This window comes from Dama dama, chromosome 12, assembly GCF_033118175.1.
Source record: "Dama dama isolate Ldn47 chromosome 12, ASM3311817v1, whole genome shotgun sequence".
NCBI classification, from domain to species: Eukaryota; Metazoa; Chordata; class Mammalia; order Artiodactyla; family Cervidae; genus Dama; species Dama dama.
Window position 1 is genome coordinate 47,834,127 of NC_083692.1, and position 24,914 is coordinate 47,859,040.

Consider the following 24,914-nt stretch of genomic DNA (forward strand, 5'->3'; position numbering starts at 1 on the left):
ATTTATTTATTGATTCCTTTCTCCCACTAACCTATCACTGAGGTCAGGGGTTGTTTTTGTAATTAAATTGTGGCATTCTTAGGACCTAACAACAGAGCAGGCTTTCAATCAATATTTGTTGAAGCAAAGAATGACAATGTCAAGTCAGAAATAAGTCTAAACACAGAATTCTCAAGAAGCCAGTAGGTGATTTAGTGTCTATAATATGTCAAACATTTTCTTGAATGTTCTGGCAGTGGAAGGGAATATAAGTCAAGGTGACTGAAAAATCCCATTAACTAGGACTGGACTGAAATAATAAGGAAGGACAGAAATGTAATCAGAAGAGGTGTTGAGAAATAAAATGAAGGGAGCTAGGATTATACAGAGATGTGAAGTTATAAGAAGTTAGAAACTAGCTCTCAAAGACCAGGTGTATAGTTTCTGAGGTAAGAAAAGATTCTTCAAGACTCCATATCCTTTTCATTTCCTGCAAAACAGTAGGCTGAGTAAATATAGATGTTCTCTCCTATTAAAAACACACAGAAATGTTGTACAAAACATATTCAAAACAGTATCACCACCACTAACAAAATTTTAAGGGCAAGGACAGAATAGTAAACTTTGGCCTGATGCAGTGACAGTCGGCTATAGGCACTACAGGCTTCTAGGAAGAAGTGGTTTTGTTCCATCACAACATAACTGAGACCTGAGGCTGAAATCTCTAAAACAATGGAAGAGTCAGTAGAAATGCTCAACCACCAGTAAGTTCAGCAACAAGGAGGCTTTATTCTAGATGAGAAGAAATGTTTTCCATGACAAACATAAACCCCTGGACTTTATCACACACTTGTGTAGATTACAAAATTATACAAATAATATAGAGCAGCCAAAAAGTAATCCCCAATTGGTCCATGACCAGTGAAACTGTGGGGCACCAAACAAAAGCAAACTCTTCCATAATATCAGATATATTAAGCCCTAGTGAAGATGAGCTCATAATAAAAGATTACAAGTCACATAAGGAAACAATCTGCCCTGAGGAAAATCACCAGACAGAAAACAAGGAATTTGGCACCTCAAGCACTGTGACTAACAGTAAAGTTGAAGAAAACTGCAAGATAAGGATTTAAAATGTTTAAAGACATTAAAGAAAAGGCAAAAATAAAATCCATAATGAAAAGACATAATGATTTGCAAAACCAAAGATGGGTAAACAGAACCTAGAGGACACAGGGGACACCACTAAGCCATTCAGCATATTCATTGTGGGAGTTCTAGAAGTAAAAGAAAGAGAGAATGGGGCACAAAGACTATCTGACGACATAACAGCTGAAAAATTTACAGATTTGATCAAAGCCCAAGAAATTCTATGAACTCCAAGAGAATGAATTAAGAAAGACAGGCACATAAATATAATCAAACTGTTGCAAGACAAAGGCAAACAGAAAATCTTGAAAGCAACAAGAGAGAAGAGATTGGTCATATACTTATTGTTTCTCAATAAAATTAATGGTTAATTTCTCATCAGAGACCACAGAGGCCAGAAGACAGTAGAATGACATAGTTAAAGTGACAGAAAACACTGTAAACCAAGAATTGTATATCCAATAAAACTATCCTTCGGAAATCAGACAGAAATTAAAACATTTGTAGATCAACAAAAGTTAAGGAAGCTCATTATCATGAGACTGGCCCTGTAAGAAACGCTAAAAGAAATCCTTCATGTTGAAATGAAAGGATACTACTAGTCAGTAACTCAAAATCATATGAAGAAATAAAGATCTCCAGTAAATGTAACTAGATAGGAAAACATTAAAGTCAGAATTAATGTATTTTTGGTTTGTACCTCCACTTTTTATTTCCTACATAATTTAAAGAAAAATCATAGAAGAATTATAAATCTATTTTACTGGGGACATGCCATAGAAAGATACAGTTTATCACAGTTTAATATAAAAGGCTAAACTTAGGGGACAAGGGTTTGATTCCTGGTCTGGGGAAATTCCACATGCCACAGGACAACTAAGCCCATGGGCTGCAACTACTGAAGCACATTTGCCTAGAGCCTGTGCCCCACAACAAGAGAAGCCACCACAAGAAGAAGCCCACACAGTGCAATAAACAGTAGCCCCCATTTGCTGCAACTAGAGAAAGGCCATGTGCAGCAATGAAGACCCAGCATAACTAAAAATAATAATAATGAATAAATATATAAATTATTTTTTTAAACGCTAGACTGAGCTGCATAGGAGTAGAGTTTTACATGCTACTTAAGTTAGGTTGGTATCAATTCAAACTAGATAGTTATAAATTTAGAAGATTAAATATAATCCCTGTGGTAACCACAAAGAAGTATCTAAAAAATACACACAAAAGGAAATGAGAAGGGAGTCAAATGCTTCATCACCAAAAAAAAAAAAAAAATACAGTAGTGGAGAAAATGAGAGACAAAAAGAAACACACAGGACATACAAAAATAATATAAAAATGGCAGAAATCCTTCTTTATCAGAAATTACATTAAACTTCAGTGGATTAAACTCATCAAAAGGCAGAAGTTGGTGAAATGGATTAAAAAATGATTTATTAACTATATGCTATGTTCAAGAGAGTCATTTTATATCCAAGAAACAAACAGGTTGAAAGTGAAAGAATGGAAAAAGGTATTCCGTGTTAATGGTGACTAGGGAGACCTGAGGGGCTAGACTAGTATCAGACAAAATACACTCTAAGTCAAAAACTGTTATAAGAGACAAGAGAGGGCATTAAATACAACTAAGCAGGTCAATTCATCAAGAAAATAAAACAATTATAAACATATGGACACCAAACAACAGAGTCCCAAAATACATGAAGCAAACACTGACAAAATTGAAGGGAAAAATAGATGTTTTATGATAATATAGACTTCAATACTAGACATTCAATAATGAACAGAACATCTAGACAGATGATCAACAGGGAAATAGTGGATTTAAAGAACCCCATAAACCAATCAGACCTGATAAGACATATAAAGACACTCTAACCAAAAGAGCAGAACATACATTTTCCTCAAATACAGAAGGAACATTCTCCAGGATAGACCATATGTCTATGGGCCATGAAACAAATCTCATTACATTTTAAGTATTAAGCTTAAACAAAATATTTTCTCCAATCACAATGAAATGAAACTGGAAGTAAAAGCACAGAAGGAAAACTAGAATACATATACATGTAGAAATTAAACAACACACTCTTAACAAATGGGTCAAGCAAAAAATCACCAAAATAAAAATTTGAAAATATTTTGAGAAAAATAAAAATAAAACATGCCAAAACTCATGGGAATTTTGATGAAAATAGTACTCAGAGGAAGATATATATATATAATATCAGTAAATGTGTACATTTACTAAAAAAGAAAGATCTCAAAATAATAATCTAAACTATACCCTGAGGAAATAGGAAAAAAAGTAAACAGTAAATCTAAACTAGCATAAAGAGGAAACAAATATTGAAGGAGAAATATATGAAATAGGGGGTAGCAAAATATAAACATATTTTAATATAAATATGTAGGCACTTTATATATATATATATATGTATATTTACATTAGACTCTGAATAGCAGGTTAAGAAAATACTCTTCCATAATGCACGTGAGATAAGTTTCAAAAGAGGTTAACAAGACCAAGATTTGCAAAAGCAGAAGGAAACATTCACTAAGGTCTCATTTTCCTAGCTGAATATTATTTCTACAACTCCTACCTAAGAAATCAAAACCTAAGGTCATTGGGAACCTAGCCTCTTTCAGAAAATACACTCAAGAAACTACACTAAGACTTTCTACCACCATCAAATTCAGACACAAAACGCAAACATCTGATTTACATGATAGGTGATACTCTCCACTTGGTAAGGGTTATTAAGACTTCTGACAAGTTCTACAAAATTTCTTGAAGTAAACCTTGCAAGAACCCTGTAGATACCACACACAGGCACTTTCCCATAATATGCTGCAGTCCTTGCAGTAGTAATAGCCATATTTCTGTTTTGATAACTGGAAGGAGAACTTATTCAATATAGAAGTTCTAGCCAGAGCAATTAGATAATAAAAAGATATAAACAGCATACAATAGAGAAAAATAAGTAAAACTATATCATTCACAGATAACACGATTATATGTAACTTCAAAGAATCTGTAAGAAAACTACTAAAGCTAATAAATGAATTCAGAAGAGTTTCAGGGTATAAGATGACACATATAAAGCCATCGTGGGTATATACACCCATAATAAACTATTTCATTTACAAGAGCATCTAAAAGAATAAAATAGTGAGAAATAAATATTACCAAAAGATGAAATATTTGTACACTGAAAACTAAAATATTACAGAAGAAAATAAAGACTAAAATAAATGGAAAGATACACTGCTTATGAACTATAAGACTTAATATTAAGATATCAATACTACCCAAAGCCATCTACAGATTTAATGCAATCCATATCAAAATTCCACATTCTTTTATTTAGAAATGGAAAAGCCAATCCTAAAATTCATATGGAATTTGACATTCACATGAATAGTCAAAACAGTCTTAGGAAAAGAACAAAGTTGAATGACTCACATTTCCTGATTTAAAAACTTTGCAAGGCTACAATAATCAAAATAGCATGGTTCTATAAAGGCAGGGATATAGGCCAATGGAATAAAATTGAGTTTAGAAACAAACCCTATATATCTATGGCAAATTTATTTCAACAAGGATGCCAAGTTCATTCAAGGGGGAATCAACAGTCTCTTCAACAAGTGGTTTCAAGACAACTGGATTTCCAAATACAAAAGTGTGAAGCTGGACTCCTACCACTGGATTTGGTAATGGATTCTTAGATATAACACCAAAAGCACAAGCAACAAAAGAAAAAAATCAAATCAAGTGGACCTCATCAAAATTATAAACTTTAGAGCATCAAAGGATATTAACAAGAAAGTAAAATGACAAAAATACAGAACTGGAGAAAATACTTGTGAATCAGATAATTTACAAGGGTTTAATGTCCAAGATATATAAAGAACTCCTACAACTCAACAACAGAAAGATCAATAACCCAATTTTTTAAAATGAGCAAAGAATTTGAAAAGATATTTCTTCAAAGAAAATACACAAATGGCCAATAAGCACATAAAAGATGTTTGGCGTCTCTTCAAAAGGTTAAATGTAGAATTTTCAGATGACCTAGCAATTTCACTGCTAGGTACGTGCCCAAAAGAATTGAAAAGAGAGATGCAAAAAACAATTACTTATGTGCTAATGTTTACTACAGAATTACTCAAGACTGCCTAAAGATATAAATAATCCAACCATCAGCAGATGGCCAGATAAATAAAATGTGGCACGTCACACAACAGAATCTTAAACAGCCCCCCAAAAGGAATGAAGTACTGATGCATGCTAAAGCATGGAGGAACCTTGAAAATATATGCTCAGTGAAAGAAGCCAGACACAAAAGTCCACATACTGTATGACCCTGTTTTTATAATATATCCAGAAGAGGCAAATCTGCAGAGAGAGAAACAGAATTCGTTGTTTCAGCGATAGGAGAGGGGAGAATTGGGAGGTGTGCATTTTCTTTCTGGATATAATCTAGAATTTGATAGTGGTGATAGACGCACAAACACCTACTGACTTGTACACTTTAACAGGGTGAACTTTGTGGTATGTTAATTCTATCTAAAAAAAAATCTTATTATAAAGACCATTCCCATGCTAGATATAGATTATCACTATGTCTCTCTTCCCATAATAAATGACACATGCTCGATCATTTAATTAAAATCCAACCTTTTGGGGAATTCCCTGGTGGACCAGTAGTTACCACTGCACTTTCACTGCTGAGGGTCTGAGTCCAATTCCACACAGCTTAAGGAACTAAGATTCCACTAGCTGTGTGGCACTGGGGCAATAAACAAAGTATAGTTTTAATTAAAAAAAAAAAAAAAAACCTCAAACTTTTGATTACAAAAGTGTTTCAGTCCACTGGAGGTTCTTCAAAGACTCACTGAAAATCTCTGCTTCAATCAAACTTCCATCTGGACAGATGTATCAACAAATGCTGAGCCTCTTAAAGGACAAGAGCTCAATCTCCCTACATAGAAGTGATCCACAAGAAAGAAGTTCCGTGAAGTGCCACAGGACTGATAAAAACCTAAGCACATTTTATAAATGAAATGAAATAGTGACTTTATTTCAAATTCACCAGTCACTGCACCAACAAAAACAATACCTTAATGTTCATCGCAGCACTGTTTATAATAGCCAGGACATGGAAGCAACCTAGATGTCCACCAGCAGACGAATGGATAAAGAAGCTGTGGTACATATACACCATGGAATATTACTCAGCCATTAAAAAGAATTCATTTGAATCAGTTCTAATGAGATGGATGAAACTGGAGCCCATTATACAGAGTGAAGTAAGCCAGAAAGATAAACACCAATACAGTATACTAACGCATATATATGGAATTTAGAAAGATGGCAACAATAACCCTATATGTAAAACAGAAAAGAGACAGAGATGTATAGAACAGACTTTTGGACTCCTTGGGAGAAGGCGAGGGTGGGATGTTTCGAGAGAACAGCATTGAAACATGTGTATTATCAAGGGTGAAACAGATCACCAGCCCAGGTTGGATGCATGAGACAAGTGCTCCGGGCTGGTGCACTGGGAAGACCCAGAGGGATGGGATGGGGAGGGAGGTGGGAGGGGGGATCGGGATGGGGAATACGTGTAAATCCGTGGTTGATTCATGTCAATGTATGGCAAAAACCACTATAATACTGTAAAGTAATTAGCCTCCAACTAATAAAAATAAATGGAAAAAAAAAAACCCAATACCTTATATAAGTACAGTAAAGGGTAAGCTGCACAATGATAAAATATTTTAATATAAATATTAAGAAATTATCTTTAACTTCAGGTTCAGTTCCACTATCATTCACTTTTCTATATTCTGCACTTGATGAGATATATGTGAATACAGTAAGACACACTTCCACACAATACACAGGAGAAAGTATTTAAGTACTGTGAATTTATGACTAGAATTAGCAAGCCTGAGCTCTGGTCACAGATCTAGTAGCTGTGTCCTTGGACAAAGCAGTTACTTCCTTCCAGCTTCATATTTATTACTTGCAAAATGGAAATGTCTAAGACTAAAAATTATGATCCCTACTCATGTTAGAAAAAGGCAGAATGATACTGCAAGTCAAATTAGGAAGCAAGGACTCACTACTGACTGTAGGATAAGTTTTATGTGATCTTAAGGTTCTCTCTTTAAAATGTTCATAGCTAGTATCTAAACAAGTCTTTAGAAGTTTGGAGATCAGTGGAAAATAATAACACATTTTCTATGTCTCTTATTTTATTTTCTAAAAATGTCATTCCCTTTTGAAAGTTGTCTAACAGGAAAAAATCTTTGATTAGTCACTTTCTTTCTGTTCTGATAAAGAATGGTAGAGCAGAAACCATAAACTCCTAGCATAGAACACAGGCAGAACACTGACATAAATTGTAGCAATGTTTTTTTGGATCTCTCTCCTAAAGCAAAGGAAATAAAAGCAAAAATAAACAAACGGGACCTAATTAAACTTAAAAGGTTCTGGGCAGCAAAGGAAACCACTGACAAAATGAAAAGACAACCTACTGAATGGGAGAAAATATTTGCAAATGATATGACCAATAAAGGTTAATATCCAAAATATATAAATAGCTCATACAACTTAATATAAAAAATACAAACAACCTGATTTTAAAAATGGCAAAATACCTGAATAGACATTTTTCCAAAGAAGACATACAGATGGCCAATAGGCACATGAAAAGATGCTCAGTATTGTTAATCATCAGAGAAATACAAATTAAAACCACAAAGAGCTATGACCACCCACCTGTCAAAATGGCTATCATCAAAAACAACAAAAACAACAATGCTGGAGATGATGTGGAGAAAAGGGAACCTTTGCACACTGTTGGTATAAATGTAAATTGGAAAACAGTAAGGTGGTTTCTCAAAAAACTAAAAACAGAACTACCATATGACCCAGCAATTCCATTCCTGGTATATATTAAAAAATAAAAAACTCACAAAAACAAAGATATACAAATTCAAAAAAGATACACACACCCTAATGTTGATAGCAGCATTATTCACAAGATATGGCAGCAACTTAAGTGTCTGTCAACAGATGAATGGTCCAATTGGCTATGTGGTATACACACACACACGCACACACAATGAAATTCGACTCATCCATAAAAAAGAATGGAATTTTGCCATTTGCAACAACACAGATGGACTTGGAGAATATTTTGCTAAGTGAAATAAGTCAGACAGAGAAAGACAAATATTGTATGATGTTACTTATACATGGAATCTAAAAACTACAATAAACTATGACTATAATAAAAGGAAATGATCTTATAGAGAATTAGTGATTACCAGTGGGTGGTGGGGGAGAGGGAAGCAGGGAGTGGTAAAACAGGGGTAAGAGATTAAGAGGTACAAACCACTAAGTGTAAAATAAACAATCTGTAAGATATATTGTAAACACAAGGAATAAAGCCAATATTTTATAACTATAAATGGAGTATAACCTTTAAAATTTGTGAATTACTATGTTGTATACATACAACTTATATAATATTGTACATTAACTATTCCTCAATTAGGGGGGAAAAAAGAATGGCAGAGTTAATTCAAGTATGATAAGAAACTGATAACCTTTCTACTAACCAACTGTGAATCCACTTATATTTTCTCATTACTCCACCTGCTAAGCAGTAAAATTTCCTCCCTAAATCTTAGAGCTTCCAAGTTGACATCTGATAGATTTAAATTTCACAAAGTTTCTTCTGTCTGTATATTTTCTTTCAAGTATTAATTACTATTAGTTCTAAAAATGTGGTAAATCATCCAGGTAGAGACACTAACAGGCTTTGAAGAAACACTATTCCATCATTAGGATAACTTTAATAATCCTTTTGGTGAAACTTTGGTAACCTTACTGCTTTACTGAAGCTGCTTTCTCAATTAAAATTATATTAAACTTGTTACTAAATCAGAGCATGAAAATACAGCTTTCTTAAACATATAAAAATGAATTATTTTTAAGAAAATAGTAAACACTTTTAGCTGGTAAAATTATTCAAGAAAATTAGTGATCTCCCTTTTAAAAAGAACTACCAAAATACAATACCAACATCAAAGCGTTTTTTTCTTGTTATCTGTCCAGTCTGAGGTCAATACTTTAATCGAAATTACTTTCAGTCCAATCAGAGGGATTCAAGCTAATTCAGTTTGAAAGCTGGGGGGAAAATTAAACCTTATCATTCTTAACAGGAATTGGTGGTCACAGCAGGAAGCCAGTATAATCTATTTCTATTAAAACACTAATAACACTAGCAACACTCTCTTAAGATGAAATCAGTACTACTTTTTTCAAACACCGAGTCAATAAACATTAGAATATACCATTAATTACTGGCAGAGGCAGATACATATTTGCAAAGTTATACCTCTCTTACACTATGTCAACCTTCAAAGCAGCACAACTATTCTGAACTGTCCAATCTCAGGAAAGGTAATCTATTTTTCTAGACTCCTAAAAATAATACTAGTTCAAGTGATCAGTACTGGTTTAAGGCTTCTCCTCTCCAAAAGCAGATCTTCCCAAGGTCTATGGCAAGAGTATGAATTCTTAAAAGTACCAAATTAGAAAACTGACAAGCTATTTTAATTTTTTCTCCACGACTTAAATCGTTCTCTTGCAATGTCATTGGACTCAGCCTTACAAAAACATAATCTCTTGGCCATTTACTTAGAATTATAATAACAGAATTACAAAACTAAGGGCACTGTGTTGCTCAATATCCATCCCTCCTCCTTTTTCTCCCTAGATACCTCCACAGATACGAGTATCTGTCCAGGATCTGACAATGATCAGAATGATAGAGTGATTTGTCTAAAGTTGTGTAAGTCACCAATAATGGAGAAGGCATTAACGTTTGCCTCTTCTGCCTTTCTATCACTCTTCCTGCCTTCCCACCTCACCCCTCCCAGCAACTGAATAAAAAGCACAGCAGCGCTAAGAGTATTTACCAGCTACTGGAAACTGTGAACTTCATCACCTCTTTATGAATGACTTCAAGGACAGGAAAATAAGAACTCAACAAAATTAAAATTCCGCTTTGACCCAAATACTATTTTTCTCAAATGTAATGAAAATGTGCATTCTTCTATTTTGAACTAATTGGTGATTTGTTCCACTCCAAGTACATTTCTGGCATAGAACACATGGTACCAAAAACATTTAACCACCCTTGCTCAGCACTAGAGCAACTTTAAAATATTCTGGTTCAAAAAATAAAATAAAATATTCTGGTTCCTTCTTCATCTATCTCAACTTTTCCCCTTGAGTCACCAGTGGCTACTGGCTTCTACAGGTGATTAACTCCATGTAGCAACAATCAAAACTTTTACTAGCATAAACAGCTTAACCAAAACTGAGGCATACACAAAGAGTAATATCCTGCAAAAGATAAAAACTATGAAATACCTGCCCACTGCTACTAAGTAATGTAAAACAAATATTTCAAAATGGATGACCAACAAGTAGCCCCTGTACAGTAGATGGAATTCTGCTCAATCTTACGTGGCAGGCTGGATGAAAGGGAAGTTTGGGGGAGAATGGATACGTGTATATATATAATGGTGGAGTCCATTCACTGTACACCTGAATCTATCACAACACTGTTAATCGGATAACCCCAATACAAAACAAAAAGGTTTTAAAAAATAAAATAAAACAAATATTTCAATAACAATCACTCAAAAATTTCCATGTGACTTTCTGTGTACTAGTTAAATATTATATTGTCTAATTCTTTCCTTTTAATAATCCTTTGATACCCTCAGACGATGCTACCATCTTTACATCATTATCTATAAAAGTTAAACTGCTTCTGCCCAAAATAAGTCTATGGGGCCAATGAATGAGTTGAAAAGACTTCTGTTAACAATTTTCCCAATGAACCACCTGCTGCTGCCACTGCTGCTAAGTCGCTTCAGTCGTGTCCAACTCTGTGCGACCCCACAGACAGCAGCCCACCAGGCTCCCCCATCCCTGGGATTCTCCAGGCAAGAACACTGGAGTAGGTTGCCATTTCCTTCTCCAATGCATGAAAGAGAAAAGCGAAAGTGAAGTCGTTCAGTCATGTCTGATTCTTAGCGACCCCATGGACGGCAGCCCACCAGGCTCCTCTGTCCATGGGATTTTCCAGGCAACAGTACTGGAGTGGGTTGCCATTGCCTTCTCCGATGAACCACCTACTATACAGCAAATGTTACTCTATGGTTGTTAATCTGATACAGTTTTACTTCTTATCATGTTCAGTTCAGTTCAGTTCAGTCACTCAGTTGTGTGCGACTCTTTGTGACCCCATGGACTGCAGCATACCAGGTCTCCCTGTTCATCACCAACTCCAGAGCCTACTCAAACCCATGTCCATCGTGTCACTGATGCCATTCAACCATTTCATCCTCTGTTGTCCCCTTCTCCTCCCACCTTCAATCTTTCCCAGCATCAGGGTCTTTTCAAATGAGTCAGCTCTTCACATCAGGTGGCTGAAGTATTGGAGTTTCAGCTTCAGCATCAGTCCTTCCAATGAATATTCAGGACTGATTTCTTGTAGGATAGACTGGTTGGATCTCCTTGCAGTCCAGGGGACTCTCAAGAGTCTTCTCCGACACCACAGTTCAAAAGCATCAATTCTTTGGCACTCAGCTTTCGTTATAGTCCAACTCTCACATCCATACATGGCTAACGGAAAAACCATTGCTTCGACTAGACAGACCTTTGCTGGTAAAGTAATGTCTCTGCTATTTAATATGCTGTCTGGGTTGGTCATAGCTTTTCTTCCAAGGAGCAAGCGTCTTTTTATTTCACGGCTGCAGTCACTATCTGCAGTGATTCTGGAGCCCAAGAAAATAAAGTCTGTCACTGTTTCCATTGTTTCCCCATCTACTTGCCATGAAGTGATGGGACCGGATGCCATGATCTTAGTTTTCTGAATGTTGAGTTTGAAGCCAACTTTTTCACTCCCTTCTTTCATCAAGAGGCTCTTTAGTTCTTCTTCACTTTGTGCCATAACGGTGTTGTCATCTGCGTATCCAAGGTTATTGATATTTCTCCCGACAATCCTGATTCCACCTTGTGCTTCATCCAGCCCAGCATGTCGCATGATGTACTCTGCACAGAAATAAGCAGGGTGACAATATACAGCCTTGACGTACTCCTTTCCCAATTTGGAACCAGTCTGTTGTTCCATGTTCAGTTCTAACTGTTGTTTCTTGACTTGCATACAGATTTATCAAAAGGCAGGTCAGGTGGTCTGGTATTCCCATCTCTTTAGGAATTTTCCACAGTTTGTTGTGATCCACACTGTTAAAGGCTTTGGCATAGACAATAAAGCAGAAATAGATGTTTTTCTGGAACTCTTGCTTTTTTGATGATCCAGCGGATGGTGGTAACTTGATCTGGTTCCTTTGCCATTTCTGAATTCAGCTTGAACATCTGGAAGTTCATCGTTTACGTACTGTTGAAACCTGGCTTGCAGAATTTTGAGCATTACTTTGCTAGCATGTGAAATGAGTGCAATTGTGCAGTAGTTTGAACATTCTTTGGCACTGCCTTTCTTTGGGATTGGAATGAAAACTGACCTTTCCAGTCCTGTGGCCACTGCTGAGTTTTCCAGATTTGCTGACATATTGAATGCAGCACTTTCACAGCATCATCTTTTAGGATTTGAAATAGCTCAACTGGAATTCCATCACATCCACTACCTTTGCTCATAATGATGATTCCTAAGGCCCACTTGACTTCACATTCCAGGATGTCTGGGTCTAGGTGAGTGATCATACCATTGTGCTTATCTGGGTCAAGAAAATCTGTTTTGTACAGTTCTGTGTATTCTTGCCACTTCTTCTTAGTACCTTCTGCTGCTCTTAGGTCCATATCATTTCTGTCCTTTATTGAGCCCAACTTTGCATGAAATGTTCCCTTGGTATCTCTAAATTTCTTGAAGAGATCTGTAGTCTTTCCCATTCTATTGTTTTCCTCTATTTCTTTGCATTGACTGCTGAGGAAGGTTTTCTTATCTCTCCTTACTGTTCTTTGGAACTCTGCATTCAGAGGGTGTATCTTTCCTTTTCTCCTTTGCCTTTAGCTTCTCTTTTTTCTCAGGTATTTGTAAGGTTTCCTCAGACAACCATTTTGCCTTTTTGCATTTCTTTTTCTTGGGGGTGGTCTTGATCACTGCCTCCTATACAATGTCATGGACCTCTGTCCATAGTTCTTCAGGCACTCTATCAGATCTAATCCCTTGAATCTATTTCTCACTTTCACTGTATAATCGTAAGGGATTTGATTTAGGTTATACCTGAATGGTCTAGTGGTTTTACCTACTTTCTTCAATTTAAGTCTGAATTTGGCAATAAGGAGTTCATGATCTAAGCCACAGTCAGCTCCCAGTCTTGTTTTTGCTGACTCTATGGAGCTTCTCCATCTTTGGCTGCAAAGAATATAATCGATCTGATTTCAGTATCAACCATTTAGTCATGTACATGTGTAGCATCTTCTCTTTTGTTGTTCGAAGAGGGTGTTTGTTATGACCAGTGCGTTCTCTTGGCAAAACTCTTGTTAGCCTTTGACCTGCTTCATTTTGTATTCCAAGGCCAAATTTACCCATTATTCCATGTATCTCTTGACTTCCTACTTTTGCATTCCAGTCCCCTATAATGAAGAGGACATCTTTTTTGGATGTTAGTTCTAGAAGGTCTTGTAGGTCTTCACAGAACTGTTCAGCTTCTTCAGCATTACTGGTGGGGGCATAGACTTGGATTACTGTGATACTGAATGGTTTGCCTTGGAAACGAATGAGATCATTCTGTCGTTTTTGAGATTGCATCCAAGTACAGAATTTCGGACTCTCTTGTTGACTATGATGGCTACTCCATTTCTTCTAGAGGATTCTTGCCCACAGTAGTAGATATAATGGTCATCTGAGTTAAATTCATCCATTCCAGTCCATTTTAGTTTACTGATTTCTAAAATGTCGATGTTCACTCTTGCCATCTCCTGTCTGACCACTTCCAATTTGCCTTGATTCATCGACCTATGCAATATTGCTCTTTACAGCATTGGACTTTACTTCCATCACCCGTCACAGCCACAACTGGGTGTTATTTTCACTTTGGCTCTGTCTCTTCAGTATTTCTGGAGTTATTTCTCCACTGATCTCCAGTAGCATATTGGGAACCTACTGACCTAGGGAGTTCATCTTAGGGTGTCCTATCTTTTCGCCTTTTCATACTGTTCCTGGGGTTCTCAAGGCAAGAATACGGAAGTGGTTTTGCATTCCCTTCTCAATGGACCACATTATATCAGAACTCTCTACCATGACCCGTCCATCTTGGGTGGCCCTACAAGGCATGGCTCATAGTTTCATTCAGTTAGACAAGGCTGTGGTCCATGTGATCAGATTGGTTAGTTTTCTGTGATTGTGGTTTTCAGTCTGTCTGCCCTCTGATTGGAGAAAGATAAGAGGCCTATGGAAGCTTCCTGATGGGAGAGACTGACTAAGGGGGAAACTGGGTCTTGTTCTGATGGGCGGGGCCATGCTCAGAAAATCTTTAATCCAGTTTTCTGCTGATGGTTGGAGCTTTCTCCCTGTTATTTACCTGGGAGCCAAACTATGGTGGAAGTAATGATGATAATGGCAGCCTCCTTTAAAAGGCCCCATGCACATACGGCTACAGTCAGTGCCCCCGACCCTGCAGCAGGCCACCGCTGACCCTCGCCTCTGCCAGAGACTCCTGGACACTCACAGGCAAGTCTGGGTCAGTCTCTTGTGGGGTCACTGCTCCTTTCTCCTGGGTCCTGGTGCACACAAGGTTCTGTTTGTGCCCTCCAAGAGTCTATTTCCCCAGTCCTGTCTAAGTTCTGGCAGCTCTTGGTGACCTCCTCCAAGAGGGCTTAAGCGGTACCCAAGTCTGCTGCACCCAGAGCCCCCGCTCTGTGGCAGCCCACTGCTGACCCGCACCGCCGGAGGAGACACTCACGCACGGTCCTGCCCCCGTCTCCGCGTTGGCTCTGGGTCCTGGAGCGCACGAGGTTTGTTCGAGCCTCTGAGTGTCTCTGGCAGGTACGGGGTTTGATTCAAAACGTGATTTCGCCCCTCCTACCATCTTGCTAGGGCTTCTCCTTCACTCTCAGACGTGGGGTATCTCCTCAAAGTCACTCCACCCCAGTGCCTGTGGTCTTGCTGGGGCTTCTCTGCCCCTGGACGTAGGGGTATCTCCTCGTCCAAACTATGGTGGAGGTAATGAAGATAATGGCGACCTCCTTCAGAAGGTCCCTTGCACTCACTGCTGCACTCACAAAAGATGTTCTCTAACATTCACCACACATGGAGATTTCTCATCTCTTCAACTACAGTGTCCATCACATTAAGAAAAAAAAGTGTTACATAAACATGAGTAAATGAAATCTGTATTTTCTCTTAGACTAGATATTCCCAAGAAAAGATCTAAAATACTGAAATCAAATTGAATGAATCTACAGGAGGGTAAACTCTTAACAGCAGTTTCCAACGTACTCTTGAGTGTGAAAAGGGATGGAAAGGCATTGTTCCAAGAGGACAATAGCAACCCACACATTTTTTTTTTTTTTATCAAACTCCCTTTACAATAACTTAAAATAGAAAGTAGTCTTTAATCAATAAATTTAACACTAACACCAAGAAAAGTTGAATATCAAGTTAAGACAGAAACAGTTAAAAAAAACCTAATAACCAAGTATTACTTGGATTGAAGTTTGCCACTACTTTCAGAAACATCAGTGGTTCTCAACCAGGGATGATTTTGCCTCCCAAAACACATTCTTTCATCAACATAGCTAGGAAGCGGTGCCATTGACATCTGGTGTCTAGAAGCTATACATTCTATGTTATACAAGTCAGCCTCTGCACTGAAGAACTACCTAGCCCCAAATTTCAACTGAACCAAGGCTGAGAAACCCTGAGAAATGTAATCGATTAACTCTCTATGTATATATTTGGTATATTGGTGGAGTTAAAGATCCATTCTAAGTACTACTAAATCATATTCTCAGTAGTACTAAAAAGACTACCAAAAAAAGGAGGGGGGGCATTTGGGGGGATTATCCCAAAGGAATATGATTTACTTAGAGAAAGATGTCTATATAAAGCAACATCATTTTTTTTTAAAGTCACATTGTTCTAAACAAGGATTTACTATAGTTTCATAAAACAAAAATTTTACTTCAGAACACTTCAGTGACAGAAAATTTTGGTCTACTAAAGAATACGCGTGATACCTAAACACTTCAAACCACAAAGTTAACACAGGTTACATACACACCTTACAACAAACGTAACTACTTCCATCTGTTAAAATAAGCCAACATGAAACTAGGAAAAAACTAGCTCTGCTTTAGTGCTAAAAGTATCACAGTATCACACTTAGTATAAAGAAATCTTATCCTCCCCTTATGTAGTTACCATGCCATACGATTTTTAAACGTTAACAAAAATAAAGAAATACTTGAAAACATATTAGAGGGAATGGAAACAGAGTGCTGAACACACAGCCAAGCGATCCTCAGGCAGCGCTTAGTCTACTTCTTCCATGCGGGACGTGTCGTCGTCTAAAACTTCCATCCCCTGTAGTTACGACTGCATGTGCCAGGCCTCTAGAAGTTAGTGTGTTAAGCTGAACCAACTTGATTGGATTCGCTGTCCATACATAGGGCTTGTTTTCCAAAGAAAAATATTGTTTAGAGTAGCAAACTTATAAGCCTGCTCAGGCATGTTGTAAAGCCGCTGGAAAAGTAACTTGGAGCGTTTTGTGAATGGAAATGTAGTGCTCAAGTCACATTCTGCTTTAAAAAGTTGTAACAAATACAGATGAATTAAAAAAAAAATTTTTTTAAAGAAAATTTTATTTCCATCAGTCCTAAAAATTAAGTCTAGCAAGGATACAAGTTTGAAACCAGGACCCTGAACAATGATTGCACTCCCCAATAGTTACTTGATTAATCTAGTCACTACAAATACTAAAGCTATAAAATACACACACACACACACAGAGAAAAGGCAAACACTCTAGAAACTAAAAAAAAAAATTTAAATTCATATCTTCTGTTCAGTCTATAAGAATTTGGCTTTTAAAGCTCATCAAAAGCAGTTTCTGAGAACCAGAGGTTTTAAAAAAGAAAAAAACAAGAAATGTAAAAGTCAGGAAAGTATTTGTCAGATTAGTGTCAGAGACCTTTGTGAGGATGACGCCTTTATCCTCTGTAATACATATCCCCAAAGCAGTTCACTTGGCTTCAGAATTATAGCCACTGAAGGTAATTTGGTACAATTTTACCTTTTTTGTACATCACTATTGTCCATTGTTGACTGTGAACTTCCTCTGTGCCAATTATCATGTTAGGGCAACTGTCAATTCTGCTTCAATGATTACAACCATATCTTCTTCCTCTCTTATGTAGTAAGATATATAGGAAATGATGAGTTTTTAAAATGTTTTAATAAAGAGTCTGAACACCATAAACTGTCAGAAGTACTAAAATAGCCCTGATTGACAGGAAAAAACTTAAATTTGTGGTATAATTTTTAGAATTTTTCTTAAAACATCAATAATCAGATAATTGCAAAATGCAAGTATAATCCTCAGCAAAATGCTTGACCTAACATTATTGATTATTTTCACATTAATAGTAATTGCCAGTTTAAAAGCTGAAAGTAAACAACCTTAATTGAGCACCTCTGCCTATAAGAGAGAAAAAATCATGTCTTGAAATTGCAGTCAAGAATATAAAAGTTTTCAAAAAAAATAACCTCAAATGCATTCACTTATTACTTGAAATACTCATTCAACCTAACATGGCAGTTTAAGAGATTTGTTTTCTGCTATTCTTTTAAACTGCTCTGGACTTCATCAATAAGCCCAGCTGTTAAATTCAGGGGAAATGACAACAAATGCCCGGACAAACAAGTGCTGAGAGTGAGGGCCTTTCTTTAGAATAATCAGAGCTAGTTGACACAGCAGGGCCATACCAAATGCCCGTCAAAATTCCATTAAGAAGCCTGACAGAAATAAACAAACACATTTATACATCTTAAACCAAACTATAATTCTACCCCTCAGCGGACTCTGCTTCATTGAAAAATAAAAACTCCAACAACTTTGAAAAATAGTGAGACAGTGTTACAGGTTTCTGAAAATGAGAAATGATCCTCAACAATCAAGTGCAAAGTGGGAAAAACTGGTTTCATTACCCAGAGATTACAGGTACCTGATAAACCTTTTAGGCAGACAGAGTTTAAGAACCAAGTGTTATTGTAAATAAGCCTGTAGAACTACATGTGCTTTTACTTCCCTGACTTAATTTAGACAATTTTAGGATGATCAGTTTTTAATTTAAACATGTAATTTTCAACCATACCACTCTCTCTTCTACTTAAAGATGATTTTTCTTGGATCCCAGAAAGCACCATCTGAACCTTATCTACAATGCTGGCAGATAAGTCTCTCTAAATATCTCAGTTTGTCTTATTTTTCCAAAATCAAACAACTTTTGCTTTTATGCTAGCACTCTAGAGTTAGGACAAGTAACTGTTAACAGCTTGATTTGAAGTGAACATGCACACAGATAAGAGATGTTATCCTTTTTACAGCATCTACAAATCTCACTAAGTGTCAATGAAGCAAACTCTTGCCCATCTTGGGTCGAGGATGATGAATAAAATTCAAAATTTAGGCTAATAGGTTCAAAGTTCTTATCTTTCTCAATATACCACCCATCTTCTTTTCTTTCTAACATGACTTTCAATGTTTTGAATATGTTTTACCTTCACATTTCAAAGATCAGCTTTGAGTTATAATTTATGTATTACTCTTTAAAATAGAAACCACTAGAACAGTTTTTCATTAATCTCACCAAAAGACCTCGTTTCATCTGAACTTAAACTGAAATGATAAACATGTTATTCACTGAAAACAACCTACATTCTTTTAAAGGAAAACAACTACTGCTATTAGTTTTATGGATGCTAAAACTAATCTCAAAATTGGGGTGGGGGGTGAAATGCATCATAAAGTTGTAATTATTCCTATGGTCTTCTAGCTACAAACACTCACTTAAAATTTATTTCACACCCAAGTGAACAGTCGTGAAAAACCCAGCAAATATGTCAGCTTTATGTCAGCTCTTTCCCTCCATTCTAAGACTTCAATTTCCACCTTTTATGGAAAGGAAATAAACAACCAGCTTCCTGTTCAATCACTAGCTCACCGCCAGTCTTTTACACATCACAGAACACAACCCGCCTCCTCCTTTACTTCTCTCAAATGTCTCTTATCTTAATTTAAACTTGTTGAAATACGAGACCGTTTTACCACACTAATGCTTTTCTATGAAATTTATCTTACTTACTCCAACATTTAGAATGTAAGAAATGTCAAGATGTCATAGATTATTTCTTACTCCTAAAATATTTAAATTAAATTATTTATATAATAAAGACTTAGCACCTATGAAAGTGAAAATTTGATCTGCCAAAAGTTAAAAATACTGAAATTTATAGGTAAAGGTTGAATCTCCTGTTCTTACTATTGTATACAACTGGAAAAAGAGCCCTCCACATCACTCCCCTTTCTATTCTAATTACATGAAAATGTAAAATGGCTAAAATAGCTATCAATAAAAAGGATTAACTTTAAAAAAAAAACTAAATATTACTTTAACCCTATACTTTCCTTTAAAAATAGGATGCCTTAGAAAAGCTAAGTTAGACAAATTCTTTTGTGCTTGGATGAACAGGAAAGCAAAGCCTCCAGGCCTTAGGGGAGGAACCTTGTCCCCACAGCCGGCTCTGATGTGCCTGGGAGATAAGGCTCCACAGTGACACTTAAGGAAAGGCCGGTTCACATTTGAATTTCTGCATTCCTCAAGAACAATTCATGGCAATAACTAACTTTGCAGAAGAGCTACATGAAAGCTTCGGCCAATGAATGAGGGTCATCTGCTCTTTATCACAAGGGTAAACCTCATCCTGGCCAGTTTCTAACCTTTTAACCCTGTGAATTCCTAATTTACACATGAATAATGGAATTCTTGCCTAGAGTGCAACTTTCAGCTTCTAGTTCCTAAGTTTAGAAACCAAGACTTTATTGCCTGTGTTAAAAATCTACAACTCGCACCGATTAAAGTTTTAGATTTCCAGGTGCTATACTTATTACACTTCAGAACTAAATGATATGCTTGGTGACAAAACCCTTGACCAGAAAATAAAAAGAACATACTTGCACCCCGCTGCTATCAATAACTAGGAGAGAGCTAGCCTTCAAAACACACACACACACACACACACACACACACACACACACACACACACACAAATAGAATGTACACTTAATGCCTATTCTCTTCCTGTTTAATATGTATTACATCTTCACCCTGAACACAGGATAAAGTCATCCAAGCCTACAATGTCATTGGACACTGCTTCTCAGACATCAGAACTGACTTCATAAATTTTAAATCTCTAAGAAATTTCATATTTTAAAGAAAAATCTAAACCCACTAGGCATATCTTACTTTAAATCTATAATAACTGAATGCACTTTCTGAGCAGAGTACCTCCTCCAAGTTAATAAGTTGTGTGCATATGAAAAGTGTGGTTCTTATAACTAACATACTATAGTTGATATTTAATAGCAAAGCAATGTTCTACACAGTTTAACTAGAAAGTTTTTTTTGATACTTAAAATATCAAGACTACTTCACCACCAAATCCTTCAAGATATTTACATCTAAAAAAATATTTGTCATTAATACTTTTTATAAAGATACAAAACCTAAGCCTATTCAAAAGCCAATACAAATCTTTGTTTCACTGTTACTAACACTGTTAGTTACTATTATTAGTACTATTGAGACTATTTATGAAACCTGAAAGCTCTGCGTGTTTTCAAAGCATTTCTAAGTGCCCTAGAATTGTCAGGCTGCTAAGGAGGTCCTGGAAATACCGAGTGGTCATGAAAAATCTTTCAGAGCCATCAGTCCCCCTCCACCTTTCCATCCTGCCCCTTCTCCTCTCTGGCAAAGTAATACAAGTTAGGGTTTTTGGACATGAAAACACAAGATTTCACAAACCCAAAAAGGGGAAAAAAATTACAACTTTATGGAACAATTAGACAAAAATTAAATGAATAAAACATAGGCATAAAAAGCACACTATCCTGAAAACAATATGGTAGTGAAAAACCATTACTCAACAACAGCAGCAACAAATGATGATTGACCAATAATCACAGGAAAAAAAAAAAGCAAGTTTATCAGACATTCTCTCAGGCTTATTAGAATTGGAAACTTCTCTACTTTCCTGACATATTTCAATACAAAAAGATCTTCGCTTACAATTTATTTTCTACTATTAATTATTATTGCGCAAATAAGTTACTAAAATGAAGGTGGCATAAATACGGACTGTTACAATAAAGTCACCTAGGAAATCCCCACCAACAGCTTCCTAAATTTCAACTGTGGAGACCTTGAAGAAACTATTTCCTGAAGATTACGACTTTATCTCAAGCGCTGCCTCCGTCTAGTGTTCATCTTGTAAATGATCAATTTGTAGGTGTAGAGCAAAATCTATCTTTTGTGGATTAACAAAAACATGTAGATAGGATGCCTGTAAAACTGTTTTTAAGATACAGTTGTGTTTTAAGATTTAAATTTTGTCTATTGTAATCTTGAGTGCTGGGTGTTGGATCACCTGAAGAGATGGAAAGCTTCAGTGAAAACAAGTTCTCCTCTAACTATCCTAGGCCCACATTTACACTCAACGGTTATCAGGGCAACCACCAAGCAGTGGGTCACTTGGACAAATGGTTGATCTGATGGGGTTGTTAATACAAAGGAAATCATTAGACAGCAAACTTTATGACAACTGAGAAAAAGTGGGCAGATCTGGTTTAAGTCCATTAGGCATAATATGGAAATGGCCTTAATCTCTTTCTCTCCCAGCAGGAAAAGCCTACGAATACTTCAAAGGCTTGAGAGTTACTGACCAGTGCCCTCTCTTTCAATTAAAAAGCAACATGGGTGATCTTAAAGCAGTCAGAGAACTGAAAGGTTGGGTTATATGGAAGATTTAGAGTTTAAGGACCATTTACAAAGCAGAAAACACTGTTTGTGATTTTCAAATTTTAATTATTAATTTTAAAAATGAGATTTTAGAACAACCTTTGTTGTGTTAACCAAATTTTTCACCCAACTCTTTTCAGAGTTTGAAGTGCTTATTCATATAAGTCACCTACAAGTTCTGGTGTTCTAAATGTGAATGTGACTTTTGTTCTCACTCATTCAAAATACATGCATATATATTTTCACCTCAGATTTTTTTTTTTTGTAGGCCTTAGCATCAACTACTATCTCCAGGAAAATTCCTAGTGTATGATTTTTCAGGTTAGCATATTAATGAAAACCAAAAAATCATCAAAATGTAGCAGTGAAAAACATCAATCAAGAACTTAAGCACTTACTTGATAAAGTAAGATGAGCTTTTTGACTAAGAATGGCTCCATGTCTGTTCATGGCCAAGCACTGATAAAATCCTTCATCATACTGCTCTCCTCGCTTGCCTTCCACCTCACTGATGTATAAAGAGCCGTTGGACAGAACCTGGATCCGCTTATTTTCAGACACTTTTGCTCCATTTTTCAACCAAGTGACCTTAATAGGAACTTCTCCATGAGCCTGGCAATCTAAAACGACTGGATCCTTTCTTGTGACAGTTATATCCTGTGGTTCTTTTATAAAAACCAGTTCGCTAAAGCACCATACTCCTACAAGGAAAGGGGGGAAAGGCATATCCAGAATTACAGGTGTAAAATTATTTCTTAACACACAATTGTAAAACACATATTCAGAGTGTAATGGGTCACAGTTTAACAAACCAAACTAGTTTACTGACAAACACCTTAATAAACCAATCTAAGTTTCAGCAAACCTTTTCAGCAAATCAGATAAATCTTTTTACAACATCTTACACTAAAAGCCTAGGGAAGATTTCAATAACTTTTCATCCCTTTTAAGAATTCTGTTCTCAAGTGCCCTGCTAGAGTTTCAAAATCATCAGGAAAGCTCTTGAGCAAAAGCTGTTTGCTACTTTTACAAGCTTGTCAAAAAGATCTTGAACAGAGTAAGTCGTAAAAGTCTAATTTTACAAGAAATCATTAGCAAAACTCCAACTCTGTGAACAAGCAAGTTTATTTCCTTGTCCCTTGAAGAGTTTTTGAAACTCTTGGCACCTAGTCCTTTGGGAAGTGCGTTTATCTTTTGTGACAAATTACAAAAGTTTGCACTTTTATACCTGCCCTGTAACAGTAAAGATTCTGTCTCTTCTTGAAAGAGACCCATTTACTTAATTTCTGCAGAGTATGGTAAGGTATTTAAAGGACAAACAGTTGACACTGAAATGCTGTTAACTCTTGCTGCTTGTACTCAGTGGGTGATCGGATTAGGAACCTTCTATTTCATTTTTTTTTTTTTTTTTTTTTTTTAGAACTACCAACTGTTGGGGGGGGGGGGAGTGGAGTGTGTGACTAATTGGTCCTTACTGTCTAATAGGGAGATGAGATTGCTTAATCAACCAATACACATTTTCATCAGAGCAGAGGAAAGGCTTTATTCTAAGTATACACATCGTCCCAGGTCCCGGCCAGAATAAAGCATCCGATGACCAACTAATACCCTGTCACCTCCTTCATTTAGCGCAAAGGTCAACGAAAGTCTTGCATACTGAGTGGGGCCGAGTTGAGTATTAGCGCTCTGGAGCCGGGGGGGGGGGGGCGGGGGGAGTGCATTTCATATTCCTTCTGATTGTCTTGATTTCACAGTACCAATCCACGTACTGATCTGTTTCTCATCAAGGCAGGTCCTCCAAACCTCACACACCAGTCACGCTCCCACGCCCGGGCTGCAGACTTCTCCTAATGGATGCCCAGGGCGACAAGAGCGACCCTAACAGCCCCGCGCAGCGAGGACCACTCCGGAAGGCGCCCGTTGTGTTTCCGAGTCACATCTGACTTTGATCCTTTTCTCATGCTAAAAGAAAACTAACTCCTCCTGGAGAAGAGGGGTGTGGTTAGAACACCAAAGTCTGGGGTTTGTAACCTGTAAATAAATAAAAGAACCCATTCTTCTGAACACCTCTTCTCCCCGCCCACCCCCCTCCACTTTACACTTCTTAACCCTTTGAGGATAAAGCAACCCGGACGTAAAAAAAAAAAAAAAAGAAAAGCCAAAAATGAGTTCATCCAAGTTTGCGCAAGGCTAACCTGGAGTTTGGAGGGATCTTTGGATTCATGCACACCTCAGATCCTGCCCCAAAATACCTAGCTGTGAGAAATCCTACTTAGATACCTTCCTTCTCAGCTTCGGGACCCTTCTTCCTCCCCTCCTGGGCCCAATTGGGCCACAAAACTTCCACTCCTCTTTCCAATGCCACGCTTCCCGTCTCCTCCTCATTCGATCCGGTTCCGGGAAAGTGGGGGCACTTAGGGGTCTGACCTGAGCGCTGAGTTCACCTAGTTTCTCCCCCGCCCTAAAATGTGAGGCAGTCCCCACTACAAACCCGGGAGCCGCGCGGAAAAGCGGCGCCCCCTGCGCGGCGAGGCTGCCACTAAGGAAACAATATAAATAAAGCCACGTGCGGCTGCTGCGGCCCAGGCAGACAGGCGGGCGCGCGGTGCCCTGTCTGGCCGCGGAAGCAAGGACACGGCCGGAGCGC

The 24,914-nt window shown here is 37.1% G+C and overlaps 1 protein-coding gene across 1 annotated transcript in view; it reads right to left on the reverse strand.

Annotated features, from left to right (window-relative positions):
- The window catches only part of PRTG (protogenin), a 136,852-nt gene extending 112,864 nt beyond the window's left edge, over window positions 1-23,988 (reverse strand). The window contains exons 1-2 of the mRNA XM_061158236.1: window positions 23,925-23,988; window positions 22,666-22,968 (exon numbers count right to left, since the gene is read on the reverse strand). Of these exons, the coding sequence (XP_061014219.1) occupies window positions 22,666-22,968; window positions 23,925-23,988 (367 nt within the window). The remainder of the gene's footprint in view (window positions 1-22,665; window positions 22,969-23,924) is intronic.
- Window positions 23,989-24,914: the final 926 nt, after the last annotated feature.